This window comes from Microcebus murinus, chromosome 9, assembly GCF_040939455.1.
Source record: "Microcebus murinus isolate Inina chromosome 9, M.murinus_Inina_mat1.0, whole genome shotgun sequence".
NCBI classification, from domain to species: Eukaryota; Metazoa; Chordata; class Mammalia; order Primates; family Cheirogaleidae; genus Microcebus; species Microcebus murinus.
The window spans coordinates 88,443,448-88,465,308 of NC_134112.1; the positions used below are offsets into that span (position 1 = coordinate 88,443,448).

The 21,861-nt window shown below is 42.2% G+C and overlaps 1 protein-coding gene and 1 non-coding gene across 2 annotated transcripts in view; one reads left to right on the forward strand and one right to left on the reverse strand.

The window, feature by feature from the left end:
- The window catches only part of CREB3L2 (cAMP responsive element binding protein 3 like 2), a 116,635-nt gene that overhangs the window by 42,568 nt on the left and 52,206 nt on the right, over positions 1–21,861 (reverse strand). The window contains exon 2 of the mRNA XM_076006639.1: positions 3,908–4,124. Coding sequence (XP_075862754.1) covers positions 3,908–4,124 — 217 coding nt within the window. The remainder of the gene's footprint in view (positions 1–3,907; positions 4,125–21,861) is intronic.
- Positions 19,192–19,298, forward strand: LOC142873140 (U6 spliceosomal RNA). Its single transcript, XR_012921188.1, has one exon. It is a non-coding gene; the product is annotated as a U6 spliceosomal RNA (small nuclear RNA).

Sequence of the window (21,861 nt, forward strand, 5' to 3'; positions counted from 1 at the left end):
GCAAACCAGAAACCTAAGTCATCTCTGACTCATCTCTGCCCTTTCCTCAGCCTACTTGATCCTGTGCTAATCCTCCCATAGGTGTCATCAAATCATTTCAAAATCCATTTTTTCTTTGCCATCCATCTTGTACACCTTTCCATTTCTCCCTGCATAACTATATCCATGCACACCTTCCCTGCTTTCACAGTGTCAGCCATGAGATATTAGTGTCTCTTCTAATCTCAAAAAAAATGCCATCTCACTTTTCTCAGGCCATGCTTGCCTTCACACAGTGATCAAACCCTGCATCCTTGCCCTCTTCCAGACTGTCCCATTCCCCGCCTGTGACTTCACACCAGCAACATCTGCTCACCTTTAGCTCACAAACTGTTGTTTTCATTCCCACCTGTGAACATGGCTCCATAAATTTAGAGAATCTATACTAAGCCAGCCTACCCAGCCATCCCTGCCACTGCAAACCCTAGATTCCCAACAGATTAATCAGAATGAAGATGATTATTATTTATGTTCCTGGCCCACCCTCTGTAGACCTGGAACAGCCATAGCTACAGTCCCTTATTCCACCCTATATAAAGTTATCTTGACTTGTGCTTGGCGTAAATGGGGCATTAGACTGCTTCTGTATTAGTATATTTTATGCTAAGGCCTGATGATATTTTACATTATTTTTAAGCATTGTTCTTGTATCATCTTAGAGGACAGAGGCCATGTGTAGCCTCTCTCAACAGCCCTACTCAAGCACCATGAAGTTTCTTCTTTAGAAAGCGCACTGAAATTAAAGAACAAAAAAAATGCATAGCTAACATCCCAATTTAATTGTAAAGAACATGACTCATAAAGATAACCTCCATGTGATGAGGCATAAGACTTGATCATTCGAATACAAGCTTTTATTTCTCAAAGCATAAAAACATTCACAAACATTTACTGGGATACTTCTGCTTATCTCTTTTAACCTCATTTTTTTTTCTTTCTTTCTTTCTTTCTTTCTTTTTTTTTTTTTTTTTTTTTTTTGGTAGAAGAGAGAAAATCCTGCTTAGCATCTGGTTAACAGCCTTAATCATGGGGAGAAACGTCCGAGCTGGATATAGGTTGTCTTTCTGGTGGTTTTGAAGGCTCAGCCCACATTTCTAAGGGTGGCTCCTGCGGTTGCGGAACCACACGAAGTTCTTTAGCTCTAGTGTTTCAGAGAAGTCTACACTCAAAGTCAGTCCTGAAACGGATGACGCCTATGTAATCTTAGACCAGTATTTATTAACCTTTTGGGGTACAGACTTTTTTGAGAATCTAAAAAAAGTTAAAATGGCTCTCACCAGAAAAATAACAAATGTAGATAGCCCATATTTTTGTATACAGTCTCAGGAGTCCACAGCCCATCTGAGGTCCATGAAGGAATGATAAGATAAGAACAGCTGGCCAGACACAGTGGTTCACACCTATAATCCTAACACTTTGGGAGGCTGAGGTGGGAGGATCTCTTGAGACCGGGAGTTCAAGACCAGCTTGGGCAACATAGTGAGACCTCATCTATACAAAATTTTTTTTTTAATTAGCCAGGTGTGGTGATGTTTGCCAGTGGTCCTAGCTACTTGGGAGGTTGAGGTGGAAGGATTGCTTGAACCCAGAAGTTTGAGGCTGCAGTGAGGTAAGATTGGTCACTGCACACCAGCCTGGGCAACAGAGTGAGACCTTGTCTCTACTGCAAAAAAAGAAAAAGAACATCTACATGCCCTGTGTAACTACCCTGGGGGTCAGGCAGGGGGGTGGCAGAGGGGAGGGAAAGTTTGGGGGAGGGTAAGGTAAGGGGGAAGAAGGAAGAAGAGGGAGAAAAAAAGAAGAAAATCGTAATAAACTAAGAGAGAGCCTCTACTTAACTGTGCGTTTTATCACTTTTTTTTTTAAGCTTAGAAGCAACTGCAGAATTGTATTTGATCTAAGTAAAATTGGTCAGGGAGATATGAGTCATGGGTTTTCCCAGGTACAATGAAATATTCACTCCGTATCCATCACTAGACACAGGACACCTAGTTTTGTTTAGGCTATTATGACAATGAAAGAGAAAAAAAATATTATATTTAATGCAAACAGCTATTTTTAAAAGCTGTATATTTATGCATTGTCTAAAGAACAACCATCCTTCTCTATCAGGGTCATTATGTGCTCTGACAGAGCACTGGGACTCCCCCTTGTCATCCTCCTGTGAAGAAGGCATGTGCTGGACTGGGAATAGGCAATAGAGTTTTAAAATGTACTGAAAGTACTAAAATAGCTGATTATCCCTCTAGGAAAAGAAAACATAGAAAATTGAATTTAAGAAGTATATATACCTTGGAGAGTTTGGAAAATAAAGTTTTTACCAATTAAAGGCCTATAGAGTACAGGCGGTCCCGGGTTACAGGTAAGATACATTCCTGAGAACGTCTTTAGGTCAGATTTGTGTGTAACTCAGATCACTGATGAACAGCAGCGCATATATGGTAATAATAATAATAATAAGACTATAATAGCTTATATGTGGTAATAATAATATAGTGTAATACTGTAATATTAATAATAATACCCCTGTACTGGAATAATAAGTTACAGAAACTGTTGTGTTCTTTCTTTTAATTCAAACAAACAGAACATAAAAAACTCATATAAAAATTTTAGATGTGAGATAGAAATTTCAAAAAAGAATATCAAAGGTTAACACTCACCCAACGCTGCATGGACACTAGGCTAATAGGAATGCTATGCTTACTCTGATCTTCTAACCAAAGCAATAATAACCTTTCCATTTCAGTAATTAATCCGCTACACTGCTTAGTAATAATTGACGCTTTCATTGGAGGACTGCCTTTCACATGTTCCATTATTCTCACTTTAACCTTTGCAATTTGTTCTGATGGTCGAACGACTGGAGTCTAACACTTTCCCAACAAATGATGGCGTCTGGCCTGGCTCCAAACACTTAATTATTCCTCCTTTCGTTTCCACTGTAATCACCTCTTCGCTGCAGGCTCACCTGGACTCGCGGTGGACTTTTGTTTTGGAGGCGTGGTCAACAGGGTAAACACAGACTCACAAAATCAACTAAAAAAGTTAAGATGAAAGTGATGCTGTGCCTAAGCAACCACATCAACAATGACACTAGCGTGAAGATGATGGGACAACGAACCACTTAGGCCACGAGTCTGTTTACACATGCGGAAGAAACTAGTTCCCAAATTATTAATTTGATTCTTTAATTACAAATTGTCCCTGTACGGAGCCTTGGGGGGCCTGCTGGTAAGTACAGAAGGAACACCACTAGTCAGGTTGTCCAAAACCCTGAAACTGTCTGTAATGGTCAAAACATCTTAACATCCCTAAGGCCAGAAAAACTAGACTCCACCAATACCACACTCATGGCACCGACGATGGGCATGAAAGGGTAAAAAGCAAGAGAGTCTAGGAATGTCCACCAAGATCCCAGAATATAGGATCAATGGAACATGCTGGAAGTGGGTTAAGTAAGAGGATGCTCAAGAAGCTTCCATACAGACCATAGAGAAGAGTGGTCATAAAACTTTTCTCTCAGAAAAAAATGGCATGACTTCTTGAAACAATGGACTCACTGAACTGGCAGGATTATCATCCAGGCAGACCAGCCTGACTTGCAAGAGGCTGCTTCGCTGCCCAAGCCACAGGGTCAAAGAAAGTAATTACTATCACTCAGTTATAGCAAGGTCCCAGGGGACAGTCTGGTGCAGAGAAGTGTGTCCTGTGCCTCGTTGCATTTCCCCACTGCCCAAGCACAAGGCCTTACACACCGTTGGTATTTGGCTAAAGTGGGTGCTGACAATAACACGACACACACACCCTCAAGGGGCTCAGAGTCAAAGGTAACAAGGCCCCAGTGTTCGCCCTGTTCTGGGTTTACCGTCATTGAAGCTGTCACTGGTGGTGACATGGGTGAACGGTGACTGGGCCCGAGGCTCCTCGCACAGGGAGTAGCTGTGCTCAGCTTGGATGAGAGGCGCCGGGGACGTGGGGGACGGCTCCACCTCCATCGACACGTTCTTCTCCGAGAGGAAAGGATCATTCAGCAGCTGACCCAAGACGTTTTGGGAAAACTCATCCAGAAGTTCTGAGAAGTGCTACAAGAAACAAAGGAGGAAGAACTCAGTTTCTCTTAACCATGATCTGACATTTACACACATATCCCAAGGCAAATACATCATCCACTGTGACGTCTCTTATGCACAATATCCAGTCTCATCATAGGAAGTCTCCTAATGTACAATAGCCAGTTATCTAGCGCTGTGTAGCAAACCACCAACGTTCAGTGGCTTAAAATTATCACAATTTATTATTTCTCCCTCTTCAGTGGGTTGGTGGGGTTGGTGAGCTGATTTCACATGTGCTCCCTGACACGGCCGCAGTGTGCGGGAAGACTGGCTGGGGCTGGGACCCCGGACACCTGGGCCTCTTTCTCAAGGGGGCTAATCAAGCTGGGCTTCCTCCCACTGTGGCAGAAACACAATTCCACAAGGGAGAAAGCCAAAGCTGAATGGCCTCAGAAGTCACACAACAGTATACCCTCCGCACGCTTTTGGTCAAGGCAAGTGACAAGGCCAGCCCACATTCACGGGTGGAACTACAAACTCCACCTTTCGGTTAGAGGAACGGCAGAATCGCCTTGCCGGTGAGTGTGGATGGCAGGTGGTGTGATTCACTGGGGGTCATTACTGTGATGACCTACACATTTTGCATTGGCAATAGTTTTAAATCAGCCATTCTGCATTTCTATAGCATGAGAGTGCCAAGTTCAGAGGTATTAGAGGCAGCTTCTCTCTATTCTCCCCACTGCCTGGGCTCTTTTCCTCTCCAGGTTTTCCCTAATCGCTTCTGTTCTCCATCTCTGATACCATGACCTTTCCAGCCCACACCATGCCATGGAAATGACATAGGAATATTCCCTGGGATTCCTATTAATATATCCCTTGTGGCACTGTCCCACTAGTAGAGGAGTAGAAAGTAGAGGAGCTACAGGCCCATCTACTTTCCCTGCTTGATAGGGGTATATTCATGGTATGATGATCTGCAGAGCAGGGTTTCTCAGGCTTGGCACTATTGATATTTTGGACTGGATAATTCTTCGTGAAGGGTAGGGGTTGGGTGGGTGGGCAAGAGGACTGTTCTGTACATTGTAGGATATTTAGCAGCATCCCTGGCCTTGACCCACAAAATGCCAGTAGCACTTCCCCAGTTGTGAAACCAAAAATGTTTCCAGACACTGCCAAATGTCCCTAGGGGGAAAAATCATCCCTGATTTGGAATCACTGCTATTATTAGAAACAATAATAATAATAAAATAAAATTTAAAAGTCCACTTTGGTACCAGCTGTTAGAACCACTTCTGCTTCCTTAAATGTCCCTTGAGTCACAGACCAACAGGTGTCATTCTTATTGATTAAACTTCGGGACACTTGTGGTATAGAAAGGAAGTTAAGAAAGCAGATACAGCAATAGGAGACCTGACTGCAAATGGGGAGGCTTGGGGGTAGGCAATAAAATTCCTGGGATTCACGTGGACACCTAAGCCCCACCACTGAACTGAGGTGTCAGTGAAGAAGCTATGAAAATGAACGCAGTAGGGGAAAGTGTGAGATGCCCCTAGGGCTGGAGCTCTAAGATAAGGGTAATTGCAGGACAGGATGCTTCCTTTAACAAAGGAGAGAAGCAGACAGCAAGCAGAGAGGAGGACCTAGCAAGCTAGGTTCCTAAAGAGTCAGAACAGTGGGATTCACTGATGGCACAAGCACGGGACATGGTTACATCTCATCAGGACAGAATGCCGGGAAGCTGCCAGCCGTGGACACTGCCTAATAGGCACGCTTGACTGTGAGAACAAGAGAGGGTGGTTGGGAGCAGTTCTCTCATGACAAACACATTTAGAACTGGAAGGTCCTTAGGAGTATCTAAGGCAATAATTCCCACATGCCAATGGCCTGCATCACAATTACCAGGGGAGTTTTGTGTTAGTCATTTCGTAATGAAATATTTTAAGCATTTAGAAAAATCACATACAAGGGCTGTCGGAAAGTATCCAGCCATGTTAATATAATAAGAACGGTTGCATGGCTGGATACTTTCCAGACAGCCATATATATATATATATATATATATATATATATATATATATATATATATATAAAATTAAGGATTATGTAGTCATTCCTTTAAAAAAAATCTTTTACATATTTGCTGCTGCAACCTTATTTTTTTGGCTTTTTTTTTTGCTTTCTTTTTTTTTAAAGAAATAAATCATAAAGGACTATTAAAGCTTCCATCCCTTCCATCCATTCCCTTATCCCTCTCAAAGTTAACCACTACCCAGAACCCGGTGTTTATCATTCTCATCCAGGTCTTTTTTCTTTTACTACATATGCATGTTTCCATTACATATACAACTCTTTTCAACTTTAAATAAATAGCACCATACCTCTTACATCCTTCTGCAACTTTCTTTTACAAAAAAAAAAAAAAAATTTAGATTTATTCATGTTCATACATGTAGCTCTACTGCATTGATTTAAACATCTGAATTGTATCTCACTGTATTAATTCAATTCCTCTTAAGGAACATTTAAGGACTTTTTTATTATATGCTATATTGTAATAAATATTCTTTAACATGAAGGGAACATTTGAAAACATACAAATTCTATAACCCACCCTGAGAGATTATGACTCAGTAGGTCAAAGGCACCTATGGTAACGGCACCACCACCACCTGTGATTCTAGGCACTCTCCACTTTCTCTACCACTGAAGGTCAAGTCCATTTCCACTGACCATCTCTCTCCCTCACCACTTTACAGTTAAGTCCCTAGAAGTTTACAAAGCTCCTAGAAGTTCAGATATGCCTAAGGTCAGAGGACGATTCAAGGATTTTACAGCTACCATATGCTAAATTTTAGATAGGCAATACTGGGGATAAAAAATAATAAATAAGAAAATGGAAATAGCCCATGTCTTCCCAGAGTTTACCACAGGCCAGTGCTTCTCAAACTTTTATGTGCATATGAAATTACCTGGGGATTTTATGATATAGATTCTAATTATGATTCACAGGTCTAAGTGGGGCCCAAGATTCTGCATTTCTAACCAGTTCCCAGGTAATGCTGCTGCTCCATGCACCATACCTGGCAGCAAGGAGCAGAACAGCAGCAAGGCTCAGATTAGAACCAGATTTCCTGATTATATGATAACCTGAAGTCAGCACCTAATTCCCTAAGTAGCTCCCCAAGGACAAATTTCCTGGTTGCCTGATGGTGACATTGTGCAACTATTTGACAGAGTTCCTTTCAAGACCAAAATTAAGGTTACAAAAACAGAAATAAATAGCAGAAAACATAAAATACAAATGCAAGAGTGAAGTCCACAGTCCCTGCATCTCCAAGCCACAATTCTGTTGTGAACTACATAGTCAACTCTGACCAGCAGCACTGGCTTGATGAAGCTCTAGAATCCCATTCTGCCCTAGGCAAGGCTCTCTTTAATGGCCTGTGCTTTCCCATGGAGGTTGTCCAGGTTGGCCTACTCTGCTGACACCCCGTTTTCTTTTTCCTGAGCAGCACTAATGAATGTTTTCATGAACATCCCCTGGATAAGCAATAATAAACTCTCTAGCTCTGTTAACCTTCCATGAACTCCCCTCTACTTTGGATTGTGTAGTAATTATCATGTTACCAAACAATTTAGCCCTAATGATAGGCAGTTTTGAAGAATTCCCAGTTGTTATCAAGTACATTATCACAACCTTCTTTCTGGAAAAGGATCCTCTTCAGAAGCCTAACACCCCCCCCCCCCCCACACACACACACACACTCCTAGGAACTTAGCAAAGTGGAGAGCAGAAGGTCCAGGAGACACTTTTGACGGAAAAGATATGCCAAATTAGTCCCAACCAGATGCTATGACTCGGCCCAACAAATTAGTTCCATCTGGGTCTCCTTGGTAGCTGTGGGCTCCAGGGCACAGCAGACAGGTCAGCGTCCCACTGCTGGCGCAGGGATCAGGCCAGAATGAGACCACCATTCATGCCAGCCAGTTGCAAAGGGGAATACGGTTCTGGAGGCCAAAAACCAAGAAAGGAGCAAAGTGAGCCTCCAAGAGGGAGCCTTTCTGGATCCTGCAGACAGTTTAGCAAAGTACTACTCATGTGAACCCTAGGGTTAGGGAATTTTAGCTTAATTCTTTCAAAGACAATGGCATAATAACATTTTATGATACCATTCTTCCTAACATTTTAATCAAGCTTTATAAGCTTACAAAGTACTTTTCATAGCCTTTTCCTCACTTAATGCTCATGACAATCCTGTGAAGTTGGCTTTAAATGCATTGCCCAAGATCTCTGCCACCTTCTGAGAGACCTTGAACTAGGGTCCTCTTATTTCAAATTGACTGAACTTTTCCCACATTGTTTCTCCTAGAAAAGAGATATTTGAGCCTCACAGTCCAACTGCACAGAGAGGTTCTAACAAGTATAAAATAGTGACGATGGTCATCATTGATGATGATGTTGATAGGATTAGGTGCTAGGATGATCTGATGCACTAAGTGCTTGACATATTTGATTTTCAGAAAATGAGCTGGCTGCTTTCCTATAAGATAGACATATCTCCATTTATAGATGAGAAAACTGGAGCTCGGGATAGTTAGGTATTTTTCCCAGAGTTGCACAGCTGATAAAAGGTGACATTGAGATTCTATCCCGAGTCCAGCTGGACCCAAATCCCATGAACTTTCTACTACAGTGTGCTGCCTCATTTCAGTCAGCCTCTAAACCTAGACAAAAACAGACTGACAGACCATCATCCGCTTTGAACACAGTCTTCTGCATTGAAACTGTAGAAACACGCCAGGAATTTGTTAGATGGAAACACTTTCAGTATCACTTTCTGTGGCACATCAGCAATAAGGATGGAGATATTCATTTGCCTTTAATGTATGTTTCTGCCAAAGGTTCAAAGTAGCATGCCAGAATCTCCGTGTTGGAAGAAACTTCCTGACAGGGTTAAACCCCTTCCTAACGACAGGATATTCTTCATCCAACTCAGTGAAGACACTTGGCAACTTCCCTTAAGAGTTTGTGTCAAGTTCTTCTCTCCCCATCCTCTAAAGACCCAGCATTTAATATCCTCCAACCACCTTATAAAGTCTTGTCTCCTTTTATTCTTACATGTGACACTTTCATTCCAATCCTAATGGTCTCAGTGTGACATTGTGGCAATTTATTAATAGCTTTGGAGCCAGACAGCCCTGAATTTGAATATGGCTCCCAGCTGTGCAAGCCTGAGCAAGATACTTTCATGCTCCAAACTTTGGTTTCCTCGCCCTGTAAGGTGAGGTTAACCATAGTACTGGCCCTGTGTTGTGAGGATTAAACTAAATAATGCCTGTAACACACCTAATACTTCTCTGGCACAACAATCTTTTAAAAGGTCTGTTAAAAAACAAACAAACCAAGAACAACAACAACAAAAAAAACCCCTAACATCATTAAAACAATAAAATGTTGCCGTTTTCTATTTGCACACCAGCTTCTCACAATGTTCTTCCTAGAATATCCTTTCCTGTTCCTCTTTACCCATCAGGAAACTACCTAAGACAAGACAAATGTATTTTTCAATAAAGCCATACTGGACGGACACAGCTTGAATTGATTTTCACTACTCTGAACAACTAAAGCCCCTTGAGTAAATATCTCTTAATTTGACACATTTTTACTTTTTTTTTTTATGTTCCCTTCATTGTCAACTTACTTAAATAAGTTTAATTTATCACTAGGCTTCATAAACTCTATGACCCAGATGTAATCCTTTCTACCCATTCCCCCTCTGAGCCTAGCCCAGATCATAGATCATATACATTGAACAACTATCTAATTTGGATCTATTATCATTCTATAACATCCTAGCAAAATAGAAGATAAAGCTGAATTAAAGCTGGGCATCTCAACAGTTATAAATAAGTGCCATTATGCACACCCAAATTTCCAAGTCAGGTAAATTAGGAGAAATGTTTATCCTTACAAGAAGAATTACTTATTTTATTAAAAAATTATCATGGTTCCTAAGCACGGAGTTTGCCGGTCACTAACAAATTGTTGAAATACCTTCCAAGGATGGAGTGGTTTCTGATCAGGGCCACCTCCTGCTGCTAACGATTGCCCCAAGATCTGAGGTCATGGGAGTAAGGAAGGAGGAATAAGATGGGATGAAAATGAAAAATTCATAAATCATGAATTCAAATAACCAGCTGCATAAAGCTGCTAAGCTGTCTTGCTTCCCATGCTCTCCACTGAGGTTCACACAGCAGCGCCTCCGAGCAAGGCTGTGCTGGGTGAGAGGTGGGCAGGAAGATGAACAAAGGTAGGTCTTGCAAAGAGAGGACTGTCCTGAGGTGGGAAATGGGTTATCCTGAAAGTATGTCCTGTGACCCATCGTCCAAAGTGCTCATAGAGCATAGGCTAAAGCAGTTTTGCCATCACCTAATTGGCCAAAAGGGCCCCTTTTGTGCACAGGTTAACAGCAGAGTGTGGGATTAGACCTGGTAAGGACCCAGGTCCTAGTTCCAGCCCTGAACTTCACTGGCAGTCACTCCAACTTGAGAGAGAGAGAGAGAGAGAGAGAGAGTGTGTGTGTGTGTGTGTGTGTGTGTGTGTGTGTGTGTGTGTGTGTGTGTGTGTTGGGGGTGATGGAGTACACTTTAGACTTGGACAGTAGTTTGTCACACTGTTTTTGATTCATTGGACCCTTTTGGGAATCTAATGAATGCTCTGGACCGTCCTGCTTGAGCAATGCCCACAGCCACATACACACAAACACAGCCAGCGACTTGGGGAGGCCCACCCACCCCTGAATTCTGTCCACAGATAGAAGGGGGGTTCCTTGGGCCCAGAGTTAAACACTGCCAGCAGAGAAAGTAGTAATAACACACGAATATTTATAGGTCATTGCTAACAACCTATCCAGTTATAATACCCTATCATTTTCTAAAATGTTGTAGGCAACATAAAACAGAGCTACAAAAGCTTTTCAACTTGGGAAAAGGAGGAGGGGAAACACCCTGTTCTGCTTCGTGGGTTTGTTTAGATTTGCCACTGTAACCTCTGCCCAGGGGCAATGAAGCTGTCGCCCAGCAGGTAACGGGGCTCAGAAAGCAGAACCCACCACTGGCAGCAAGCCTCAGCCAAACAGCCTATCCTCCAGTTCTGCCCTCTGGGAACCCAACACTTTTGCTGCCTCTGGCTGAAAGGATCGCTCTCAGGCAGGCAGAGGAAGAAGCCTTTGTACTTAAAACTCATTGCCAGAAGCCTTGCCCAGAGCACAGGATGCCCCAAAGACTGGAGGCACAGAGGTAGGGTGTGTGGTGGGGGCAAGCTGACAACCCCCACATGAAGTAATTTAGAGGACACACCTCAAATTCCCTTCAGAAACCAAGGCTTCCCTCCAGCAAACAGACAGTCTGCTGTATTGCTCAGGAAGGGAGGAGCTGCCCTGGGCTCTGGGCACCCACTGGGCGCCCTCCATCCTCCCCTTGCAGAGAGAGAAGGGGCCTGCTCCCCAGGGAGCCGCCTTCAAAGACAGAGCACCTTAGGCCTGAGTGGGTCTTACACAAGGACCCTGCACAGGACACACAGAAAAGGGCCAGATGCCAACCAGGAGGAACAAGGTGACTCTTGTCAAAGCCACAAGAAAAAAAATGGCCCATAAGTCAAAACCAATTATAGTGAAATTTCAAGGGTACCCAATTCTTTTCTGGCACAAAAATTTCAGTATATTACATATTTTCTAAATTCAAAAAATTGGGCTGAGACTTGGATCTGTTTTTATTACACCAGAGGTTTGGGGGTTTGGGGAGTTGTTTTGGGGATTTTGTTTTCAAGTGATATTTGATTTACTGAAATTTCACAAGTAGTAACAGAAATTGTTTTTAAAGGGTCATATGACAAAACAAATATACTTTGGTAGTATCTAGATGTACCTTTTTTAATAAAAGAAGTACATGAAATAGATTAATCAAATTATAAAGGCATTAAGGGATGCTATTTAAAGGAACTCTATTATAAATCCATTGGTAGGGTGTATTTGATTTTTTGTAAAAAGAGTCACCCTGGGGGAAGGAGAGATGAACAGGTGGAGCACAAAGGATTTTTAAGGCAGTGAAGCTATTCTGTATGATACTGTAATGGTGGATGCATGTCATTATACATTTGTCCAAACCTATAGAAGGTCCCACACACAGAGTGAACCCTAATGTAAGCTATGGACTTTGATTGATAATTATGTGTCAATGCAGGTTCATCAACTGTAAAAAACAGACTATTCTGATGGGAGATGTTGATAATGGGGGAGGCTATGAATGTGTAGGGGCAGTGGTTACATGGGAAATCTTTATACCTGCTGTTCAGTTTTGCTGTGAACCACTGCTCTCAATAATAAAGTCCATTTTTAAAAGTCACCCCTAGGCCGGGCGTGGTGGCTCACGCCTGTAATCCTAGCACTTTGGGAGGCCGAGGCGGGCGGATTGCTCAAGGTCAGGAGTTCGAAACCAGCCTGAGCGAGACCCCGTCTCTACCAAAAATAGAAAGAAATTAATTGACCAACTAAAAATATATATATACAAAAAACTAGCCGGGCATGGTGGCGCATGCCTGTAGTCCCAGCTACTCGGGAGGCTGAGGCAGTAGGATCGCTGAGCCCCGGAGATTGAGGTTGCTGTGAGCCAGGCTGACGCCACGGCACTCACTCTAGCCTGGGCAACAAAGTAAGACTCTGTCTCAAAATAAATAAATAAATAAATAAAAGTCACCCCTAATTTACTTCTTATGTAAACATGAATTTTTACATATAATATTTACTTCAAGGGTCATGTACCAATACTAATTCATTTTAAACAACATAATTTTCATCATTAAAACAAGTAATGATGCACTTTCTCAAAATACAATCCAATTCCAAATGGCCTATAGCAGTTTCTTCTTAGAATGTGATGTGAAAAAAAATCCATTGTTTCATTTTAAGAATGTCCACTCATAATTCAAATAAATCAGTTAATGAGATTATAGGAGAAATGCCTCAGAGGTGGCTTCTGTTGGCAGAGGAGAGCTGAGAGACTTAGAGTTAGCAAGCACAAAAATCTGCCTACTTCTAGGCTTGTTTACATATATAACTGCAAATGCTCCCAAAATGCACTTCTTAGATCTCTCTGAACAAACTGTCCTCTAGCCTGGTAGGGCCTCTCTTTCCATGGCCCAAGAGTATCCAATGCATACTCACGGGAATAAAAGTAATAAGAAAATATAATAATATCACCTTCCGTGTTCAATGCACACTGCTTTACACATGACAAAATACTTCCATGCCATTACAGTATCCGATTGTCACAAGATTAAGAAGTATCCCAAGAGTGGAGCTTGTGGAGCAGTGTGGGGTAGAGAAGGATCTCTGTTTTCCACTCTCCTTCCCATGTACTTTGATCACAGCCCCTGCTGCCTCCCAATCCACTAACACAAAGAACTCAAGAGTTCAGAATTCCTAATTGTTAAAAGAAAAAAAACATTGTGAATTTTAACTTGGGCCTGAGAGCAGGGCAATCGCCTCATATTAATGGAGGAAATTCTCAGGATCTTTTTAGAGCCGGCAAAGCTGTTCCAGAAATATCCCTATCAGATGGAGGAGTTCTCTTTAATTTGTTTTGAGAAACTCAAACCATCCACCGAGTCTTTGAAAGCCCAGCTTTTTGAAAGCCCGACAAAATCACGATGGAGTCAACCATTTGAGGCTGAGGCAGCACAGAACCTGCGATTCTGTTCTCTCCGTCAACAGTGGGGAACTACGGAGACCTGGGGTGTTGAAAGTAGCAGCCATTTGGATAACCAGTTCTTCCCTCTCCTCTTTCTCCACTTTTATCCCCAAGTCCAAACTGGACCTCCACGCCCTTGGACAGAAGCGCAGGCAGAACTTTCTACATGCCAAGGCCAAGAAAACATCTGCTTTTAACCCTCCCACACTTAAAAGCCTCCCACATAACTCAATCTAAGTCCAAACTCCCCACAGTTAGAGTTAAAGTAGATTAAAATTTCTTACTCATCCAGTTAAATTCTCTACAGCCTCTTGCTGATTGGTGTTTTATTCCTTGTTGATACCTCTCCTTCTATCTTTTATCCTTTAATTTGCAGTTTTCAACCCTTTTACATTCTCACTATATAAATAAATTTGGAGGGTTTTTTGGTCAGGATCATCTTATTGGATCTCCTGCCCTCTCTGTGGCCAGAAGCATCTTCTCTCTGGTTCCTTCCACACTCTTAAACAGAAAGCAGCCCATTCCCTCTGCCCCAGCACACACTTTCCATTATCAACATTTCAGTCTTTCCCCCACTAGGGAATACCCAGGGCACTTCCTCATATCCTTCAGAGAAGGCGCAAGCTAAGATACTCACTGTTCCTACTCTCCCGGGTCCTACTCTAAAAGAACAAATCTAGTATTTTGCCACTCCAGAAAAACTTTGGCTTATGATAGCAGGTTCCAAATCATAGACTAGCAAAGCTTGAAGAAACGGTGGACATCATCTGGGTTGACCTGGTCCTTCTAATTTGAAGAAATTGAGGTCCAAAGAACTGGTACATAAAATCAAAGAGTTGGGGGATGAACTCTTTACACTACAGCCTCTGTACCAAGAGAAGCAGTGACTAACATAAGGATCACCAAGCAGGTGCCTGAAGAGGATTGCACAGGCTAACCCCATAGAATTCTCTGAATAGGACATGCATTTTGCAACAGAACAATTCTGCCTCTCTGTCAAGATCCAATGCCAAAGATGTCAGGTGTGAAAAACTAAAGTAGTCATGAAGTTTGCAGGAAAAAAACAAATGGCATGCACGCTTCCTAGAAACCTGTTATTTATTTATGAGCCAAATATGTCATAAGCATTACTGAGATAATCTCATCCCTAGAGGGCCACGCTGGGGACAAGCGGAAGTGCTTCAGAAGCACAAAGCACTATCTGTCTTGTTTAAATGCACAAGGAGTGACTCACTGCCAGAAGGTGCCCCTTCACCCCCAGATAAGAGTAACAGGAATCCCAGAGGTCATCAAGCTTGGACACCCAGGCAAGTGCTGGCTTCCAGTCACTTCGGCTCTTGCTCTGTCAGACTCTACGTGTATGCCCCACCTCTCTGGAATGAGGCATGCTGAAACATACAGGGAATCGTAGCCATTGGAGGCAGCGTTTTATGTACTGGACTTGTGAGCCAGAAGACATATATTCTAAATCAGCTCTGTAATTCCTAGCAGTATCCTTAGTCAAATCATTCATGCTGTCAACTCCATTTGAAAATTAGAAATAAGATACAATCTGCCTTTCAAAATTGTAGTGAAGACAAAACAAATTCATCAATAGTCTAAGCCAGATATAACATGGCGCTGTGGTGATTGAAAATTGGCTGAGAAAGCCATGTGTGGGCTATGAATTTGGAAAACTAATTGGCAAGTCATTCACATGGTTCCTTCTTACCTCCACCTTGGCTAGGCAGGTAGCAATGGCAGTTACTGGGAGCACAGCAGCCGTTGGTTATGTGCTCCTGCGTGTTCCTTCCTCTCATGAAATTCAACCAGCTAAGATGATGAACCCTCTTCTATCTTCAATTGCTACTAGAACCCAAGAGCTTAATAGCCTGCATGTGAAAGAGTATCTTAAGGTAGCTGGAAGTGAAAAGCCACCTGTCCGCTCTCTGTTACCCCATATTGCTAGCTTGCAGGGAAACCATTAACTCGAGTCGAATTTCTAGATATAAGAGAGATTGGAAAGACAAGCTTCATCATTTTAAATGAAGAAGATGAAGTTAGGATACAATAAACCACTACCATGACCCCCCCAAAAGAAGCAGAATTTGATGTTTTCCTATTCACTTAGAATCATTCCTTTCACATAATAAGAACTTAAATGTTAGCTATTTTATTGTTGTTTGTATTACATGCTTTGCTAAAATTGTGACAAATTATTAAACCTTTCTCTGATCTACCAGTCTATCAATACCATACAAAATGATGAGGTTCAATGAATACCATTTTTCTTAGTGAACTCATACTAGATTCTAGTTTGCCCATTTGCTTACCAAGGGGTTCAATGTTCAGTTCATTAATTCCTATTGATAAATCTTTCTTACCCATTCTGAAAATCAGGCTCATCTCTCCAGCCTCAAAGCATCTCTCTTATTCCCTGTGATTCCTCCATAGACTATCAACAACACTTTGAGCACATCCATATTTTTCTTTGGTGCCCTTTTGTTTTAACCAGCAATTATAATTTTTATGCAAACCTTTCACCCAAACTTTTATGAAGGAACTATTATAGTTAGAGCTAGACTGAATTACCAAGTTCTGCTGTGATGGCATTGCTGACAAAAAAGATTCAGAAGACCCAAAGTAAACCAGTATGAAGAATGAGATCATTTCTCACTGGGCAACTGAGAGTCCACCCAGGGCACCAACAGAAAGGAAGCAAACTAGAGCAGTTCGGTTGAGGACACATCCTGGATGTGCTCAAAGTTTCTTTATCCTGATCCTAAGCAGTAGCTAGCCAGATCTTCTCCAACAGATGGTTATTTTCAGGTTCTCTAATCTTTCTCTCGAAGTGGGGTCCAGGTACTTCAACAGGTGTGTCTATAAGTGCTTTTGCCCTCGGGCAGACCTTTCCTATCATCTAGCTACAGTCCTGCCTTTCCTTCCAGTCAGACCTTGATAGAGTTGAAGAATGTTTAAGGAAGGAGAAAAAAAAGAGGCCATAATATTCTCTTTCTAAGAAAGACCATAAATGGAATCTAGTGATCTCAGCAGGTTGTTATGAGAATAAGCAAACAGAGAGATTCTGCAGAGTGCTGCTGCAAAACACATGCAACAACCATATGTTAAAACTTGTTACCAAGCAGCTTAATTGAGCATTTTTCCCCATAAGAAAATAGAGCAATGTTTCTGAATTTTTTTCATAATAGAACAATGGTGGGTAGCTGCTTACTGCATCATGAGTAGGAAGCATTTGCCTTCTGGTCATAAAAGATTCTTTTCTGTTACCGGCAAAGCCAATGGTCTCAGAAAGTATATAAAATTTGCCCGTAATAATGATGCAATGCTCTGGTGGGAGGTGGGGGTGGGGGAATATTTTAGAAAGTAAGTCAGCAAAGCTTTATTAATAAATAGTATAAGAAGTCACAGGGGTAGCTGCTGGTGCAGTAGGAAGAGTGCTTTGGAATCAAAAGGCTTACATTTTGGACTCAGCTCTGTCACTACCTGATTCTGTGACCTCAGGCAAGTCACTGAACCTCTCTGGGTCTCTTTTCTCAGAATATAAAATATAAAAAGAACGGGACCAAATGGTCCCCCAGGACCCCCCCAGCTCTGACATTCTGAGACCAGCTGTGATGTAGGTGGCCCCTGCTTCCACTAACACCTAGGGGAATAAAACAGCCTGAAAACAAATCTTGAGCCTGAGTCAGTGTTCCCTGCAACTCCCCCTCTCTGGCCTTTTCAGAGACTCTTTTGGCAAAGAATGCATTCCCCTGAGGATGGCTGAGCTCACAGCTGGGCAGTACTGGATGATTTCCACCCTTTCAACAGCTGGTCTTTGAGACAAACAACCAGACAGGCTTTTATCAGAAAAAATGACTCAACTTGTACAGGCCAAGTATAAACGGGGAGAAATATCAGACTCAAAAAGCGCTAACTAACCTCCTTTCCCCTGACCCAAATCCCTCACCATACCAATATCCTTCTAGCCTTAGCTCTATCAGAAATGGAACTAGACAATTTCTAGAAAGCCCCAGAAAAATTCAAGGCCATAATCTCATGTTTTCTGCCACATTCCTCAGAAGAAACCAAGAGTTCCGGAGGGGTTAGAAATGCTCCATGAGACACGTTGATATTTTAGGTAAGATGGCTCTTCATCAAAATCCGGATTGTCCTGCACACTCAGTCCAGGCCCCTGGGCACTAAATGCTAATAGTTGCCCCCCCCCCATCATGATAACAACCACAAATGCCACCATGTATTTCCTGAAGCCAGACAAGTGCTTTCAAAATGTAGACTCAGCTGGATCACAAGGGATTGATATGTTAATTTGGGTCTTTCCCATGGATCTGTTTTCAGTATTCACGTGAAATTCAGCACTTTGTCAATCATTTCTCTTGATGACTGTCTCTGCCATGGAATTGTATTGTCACCACTGCCAAACACCCGCCAATATCCAAGTGCCCAATTCCCCATTAATCCTAATAGTCTTCACATTTGCAAAGCTCAGGCTTCTAATAGGTTAAACCTCTAACTGGACTCTTCAAGTTTGGGCTTTCAACTGGTCCTTTGCTCACCTTTGTTTAAACAGATTTTTGCTACCAGCAGCCCATTTAGAAGGGAAAGGGAAAGAAAAACAGCAATTCACAAAGCCGTACACAGAATCTGTGTGTAGAACTGAGGTGCAGCTGGACCACCAACGGCCTCGTGATGTCTGCAACGCGCAGTAAAGTTAGGAAATCGTGCCAGTGCTAATACTCCCAGTCTCAACAAAGTGGTTTGTTTACTGGGGCTTCTAGCTCACAAAAGAGGTATTTAAAAACTCTGCATGTAGCCTTGGGAACCGACCAGGGAAAAAATAAACCCAAAGCACAGTTTTGCCTGTGCAGGCAGCAAGCGCCGTATCAATATTCTTTAATACATACCAATGCTTTAGGTGAAGACAAGAGGATCGCAATCATGAAGAAGAGCTTAGCTTACTCATCCATGGTGGATAACCCTGAATCACTAACCACCTACCTACGTGAAATTTAAAGTGGCCCATATAAGAGTGTTGAAATAAATTAAAGTACACCTAAGTGGCTGTTAAAACCGCCATTGTAGAAAGCTATTTGTTAATATATAAAAATGTCTATAATATATATCTAAATAAAAAATATACTGCAAAAACTGAATTCTCTAATTTATAATTATCTTTATATATTTATATACATTTTGCTATATAGTCATATATGGTAATGCATTTATATATTTTGTACAAATTTATAATTTATAATCTAACTTATAATTTATAACTTTTAATTATAAAGTAGAAAATTATCTATACATGACAGAATGTAGAAATGTATGAACAGATATAAAGAGAGATATAGTGTTCACTTCGGCAGCACATATACTAAAATTGGAACAATACAGAGAAGATTAGCATGGCCTCTGCCCAACAATGACATACAAATTCATGAAGCATTCCATATTTTTTAAAAAAGGAGAGAAAGATATACATATACTTCCGCACAGTGTAACAGGTATTTTTAAAAATTCTTATCTATATTTTCTATCATGAAAACCTATAGTTTATAATGGCAGAGAAAAAGGATTTGTTTCTAAAATACAGACTCCATTTAATCGAATTAGGTAGGATCTGGTTGAAATATTCCTCAGGGAACAAAGAACAATAAGGACAACTGACTAAAGATAATATTTTCTGCCCTGAAAATGGATATTCTATATTTCGTGTCTGTTTTAAAAAATAACCCATTGACAGACTCAACCTTAAAAGACCACTTTGCAGGGCAATAATATCCCAAATCACAGATTTCTTTTTTCCTCTGACACTTTAAATGTTATATAGACAGAAATCTCTGCTTTAATTTTGCTCCTCATGTTGAGAGCAAGTAGGACTTAACAAGCACTGAGCCTTTCTCCAACAAGTACGGCTGCCTGCAGGTGAAAGCACAGGGTTTGTTTTCACAAGAAGCTCTAGTGGGGAACTCCGTATACAACAGATTCCCAAACCCTGGAAATGAGCCTTCTTTCTTCACCCCTCTTCACCAGGGCATGCTCTGAAATAGCTCCAAACAACTGCCCTATCAATAACACTTTTTCCTTTGTAAGTCCAAAATTCCACCCTGAGCTGCTACAATTAAGCTTTACCTTTAGATTGTATTTAGTGGTAGTTTCTGGTCTCTCATGACTTGAGGCCACCAGCCACAAATACCTAAAAGAATATTTTTGATCGTGCTCTCCAAAGGTACCCTCCTCTGAATTACAGTCTGCTAAATCCCTCCGCTTTTATGGAAAGAACAGACAAGCACTGGCCACACACTCTCTCTTGCCCACTGCAGTAGGCTGAAGTTTAAGGTGACCCCCAAGATTCCTGCTCCCTGCTGTGCAGGCCCTGGATCACCCCTTTCCCTGAGTGTGGCCTGTGCAACACATGAACATGGTAGGTGGTGCTCCTGTGCGTGCCGGCTTACATTACTGTGAAGGTAATTTTGCAGATGTATTAAGGTCCCAATTCAGTTGACTCTGAGTGAATCAAAGGGGAGATTCTCCTGAGTGGGTCTGACTTAATCAGGTTATCCCTTAAAAAGAAGATCTAGAAATCAGAAAGATTTTCCTCCTGTTAACCTGGAAGAAGCAAGCCCCTATTCTACAGAAGCAAAAACAGAAATCTGCCTACAACCCATGAGCCTGAAAGAGGACCTCCGGCCTCAAACAAGACTGCAGCCCCAGCTGAGACCTGACTGCAAGTTGGTGAGACCCTAAGCATGGACTCAGCTCGGAAGCACCCAGACTCCTGCTCCATGGAAAATGTGAGATCATAAATGTTGTTTTAAGCCACTATGATTGTGATACGTTGTTATCTAGAGCTATTGACTGCATTGTTGAATTCACATGTTGAAGCCCTACCAGCAATGTGATGGTATTTGCAGATGGGGCCCTGGGGACATAATTTGGTTTAGATTAGGTCATGAGGGGTGGGGCTCTCATGATGGGATTAGTGCCCTTAATAAGAAGAAACCAGAAATCTTTCTCTCTTTCTTTCTGAACTCTCTCACCCTATCTCTCTTCCTTTCCCTCTCTGTCTGTACCATGTAAGGACACAGCAAGAAGGCAGCTGTCTCCAAGCCAGGAAGAGAGCCCTCACCAAAACCCTACCATGCCAGCACCCTGATCTCAGACTTCCCAGCCTCCAGAACTGTGAGAGATAAATTTCCATTCCTTAAGCTACCCAGTTTGTGGTATTTTGTTACAGCACCCCAAGCTGATTAACACGCATAGTGACAGAAAACTAATATACCCACTGACAGGCACATCTCGGGCCACTCCCTCACCTGTACTCTCACTTCCTTGTGTCAACTGTCTGAGGATGTTTATGTGGAGAAGAAATGAATTCTAAAGACAAATGTGAGACTTGGAGCATCTGTGAGCCTTTCCGTCAGACTCAGAAGGGGGAGTGTGGCCCTGGCCCTGGCTCCCCTGGGCCTCTATACCCCAGTGTCTTGAACCTGGTATCTGCCTCCCTCTCTCTGCTCACGCCCTCTGAGGAGTCAGGCTAAGATGGCGGCTGCAACTTCATATCTGGCCTCCCAGACCTCTCAGACTAGTTGTTCTGTCCTGGCCAGGGTTTAGGTAAATCTTTTTTTTTCCCCTGGTGGTCTAGCTAAGAACAAGTTGATTTTTTTCAAAGAAACTTTTACAAGAAAACTGAGAGGAGGAAGGAGGAGGAAGTTTTGAAATGCACTAAGTAGACACATTTACATAAGAGACATTTCTTGCTCTAACTTAACTAAAGACTAGTCACAGCCTCGCTTGGCTGGTGTTGCTTCTGGAATATTCATCTCCACAACCGCTTCCTTTCTCTGCCTAGCCTCTGCAGGAGGCTTACAGCTGTGCCAGTTTCCCTCTGGCCCCACTGGCATTCAAGGCAGCTCCCTGGCTGGCCCAGGAGCCTCAGGCCCTTCCACTCTGCAACACCCCCAGCAGGTCCCCCTGTGTTTCTGGCTCCCTGCATGAATAAGGTACTTCTCTACCTGAC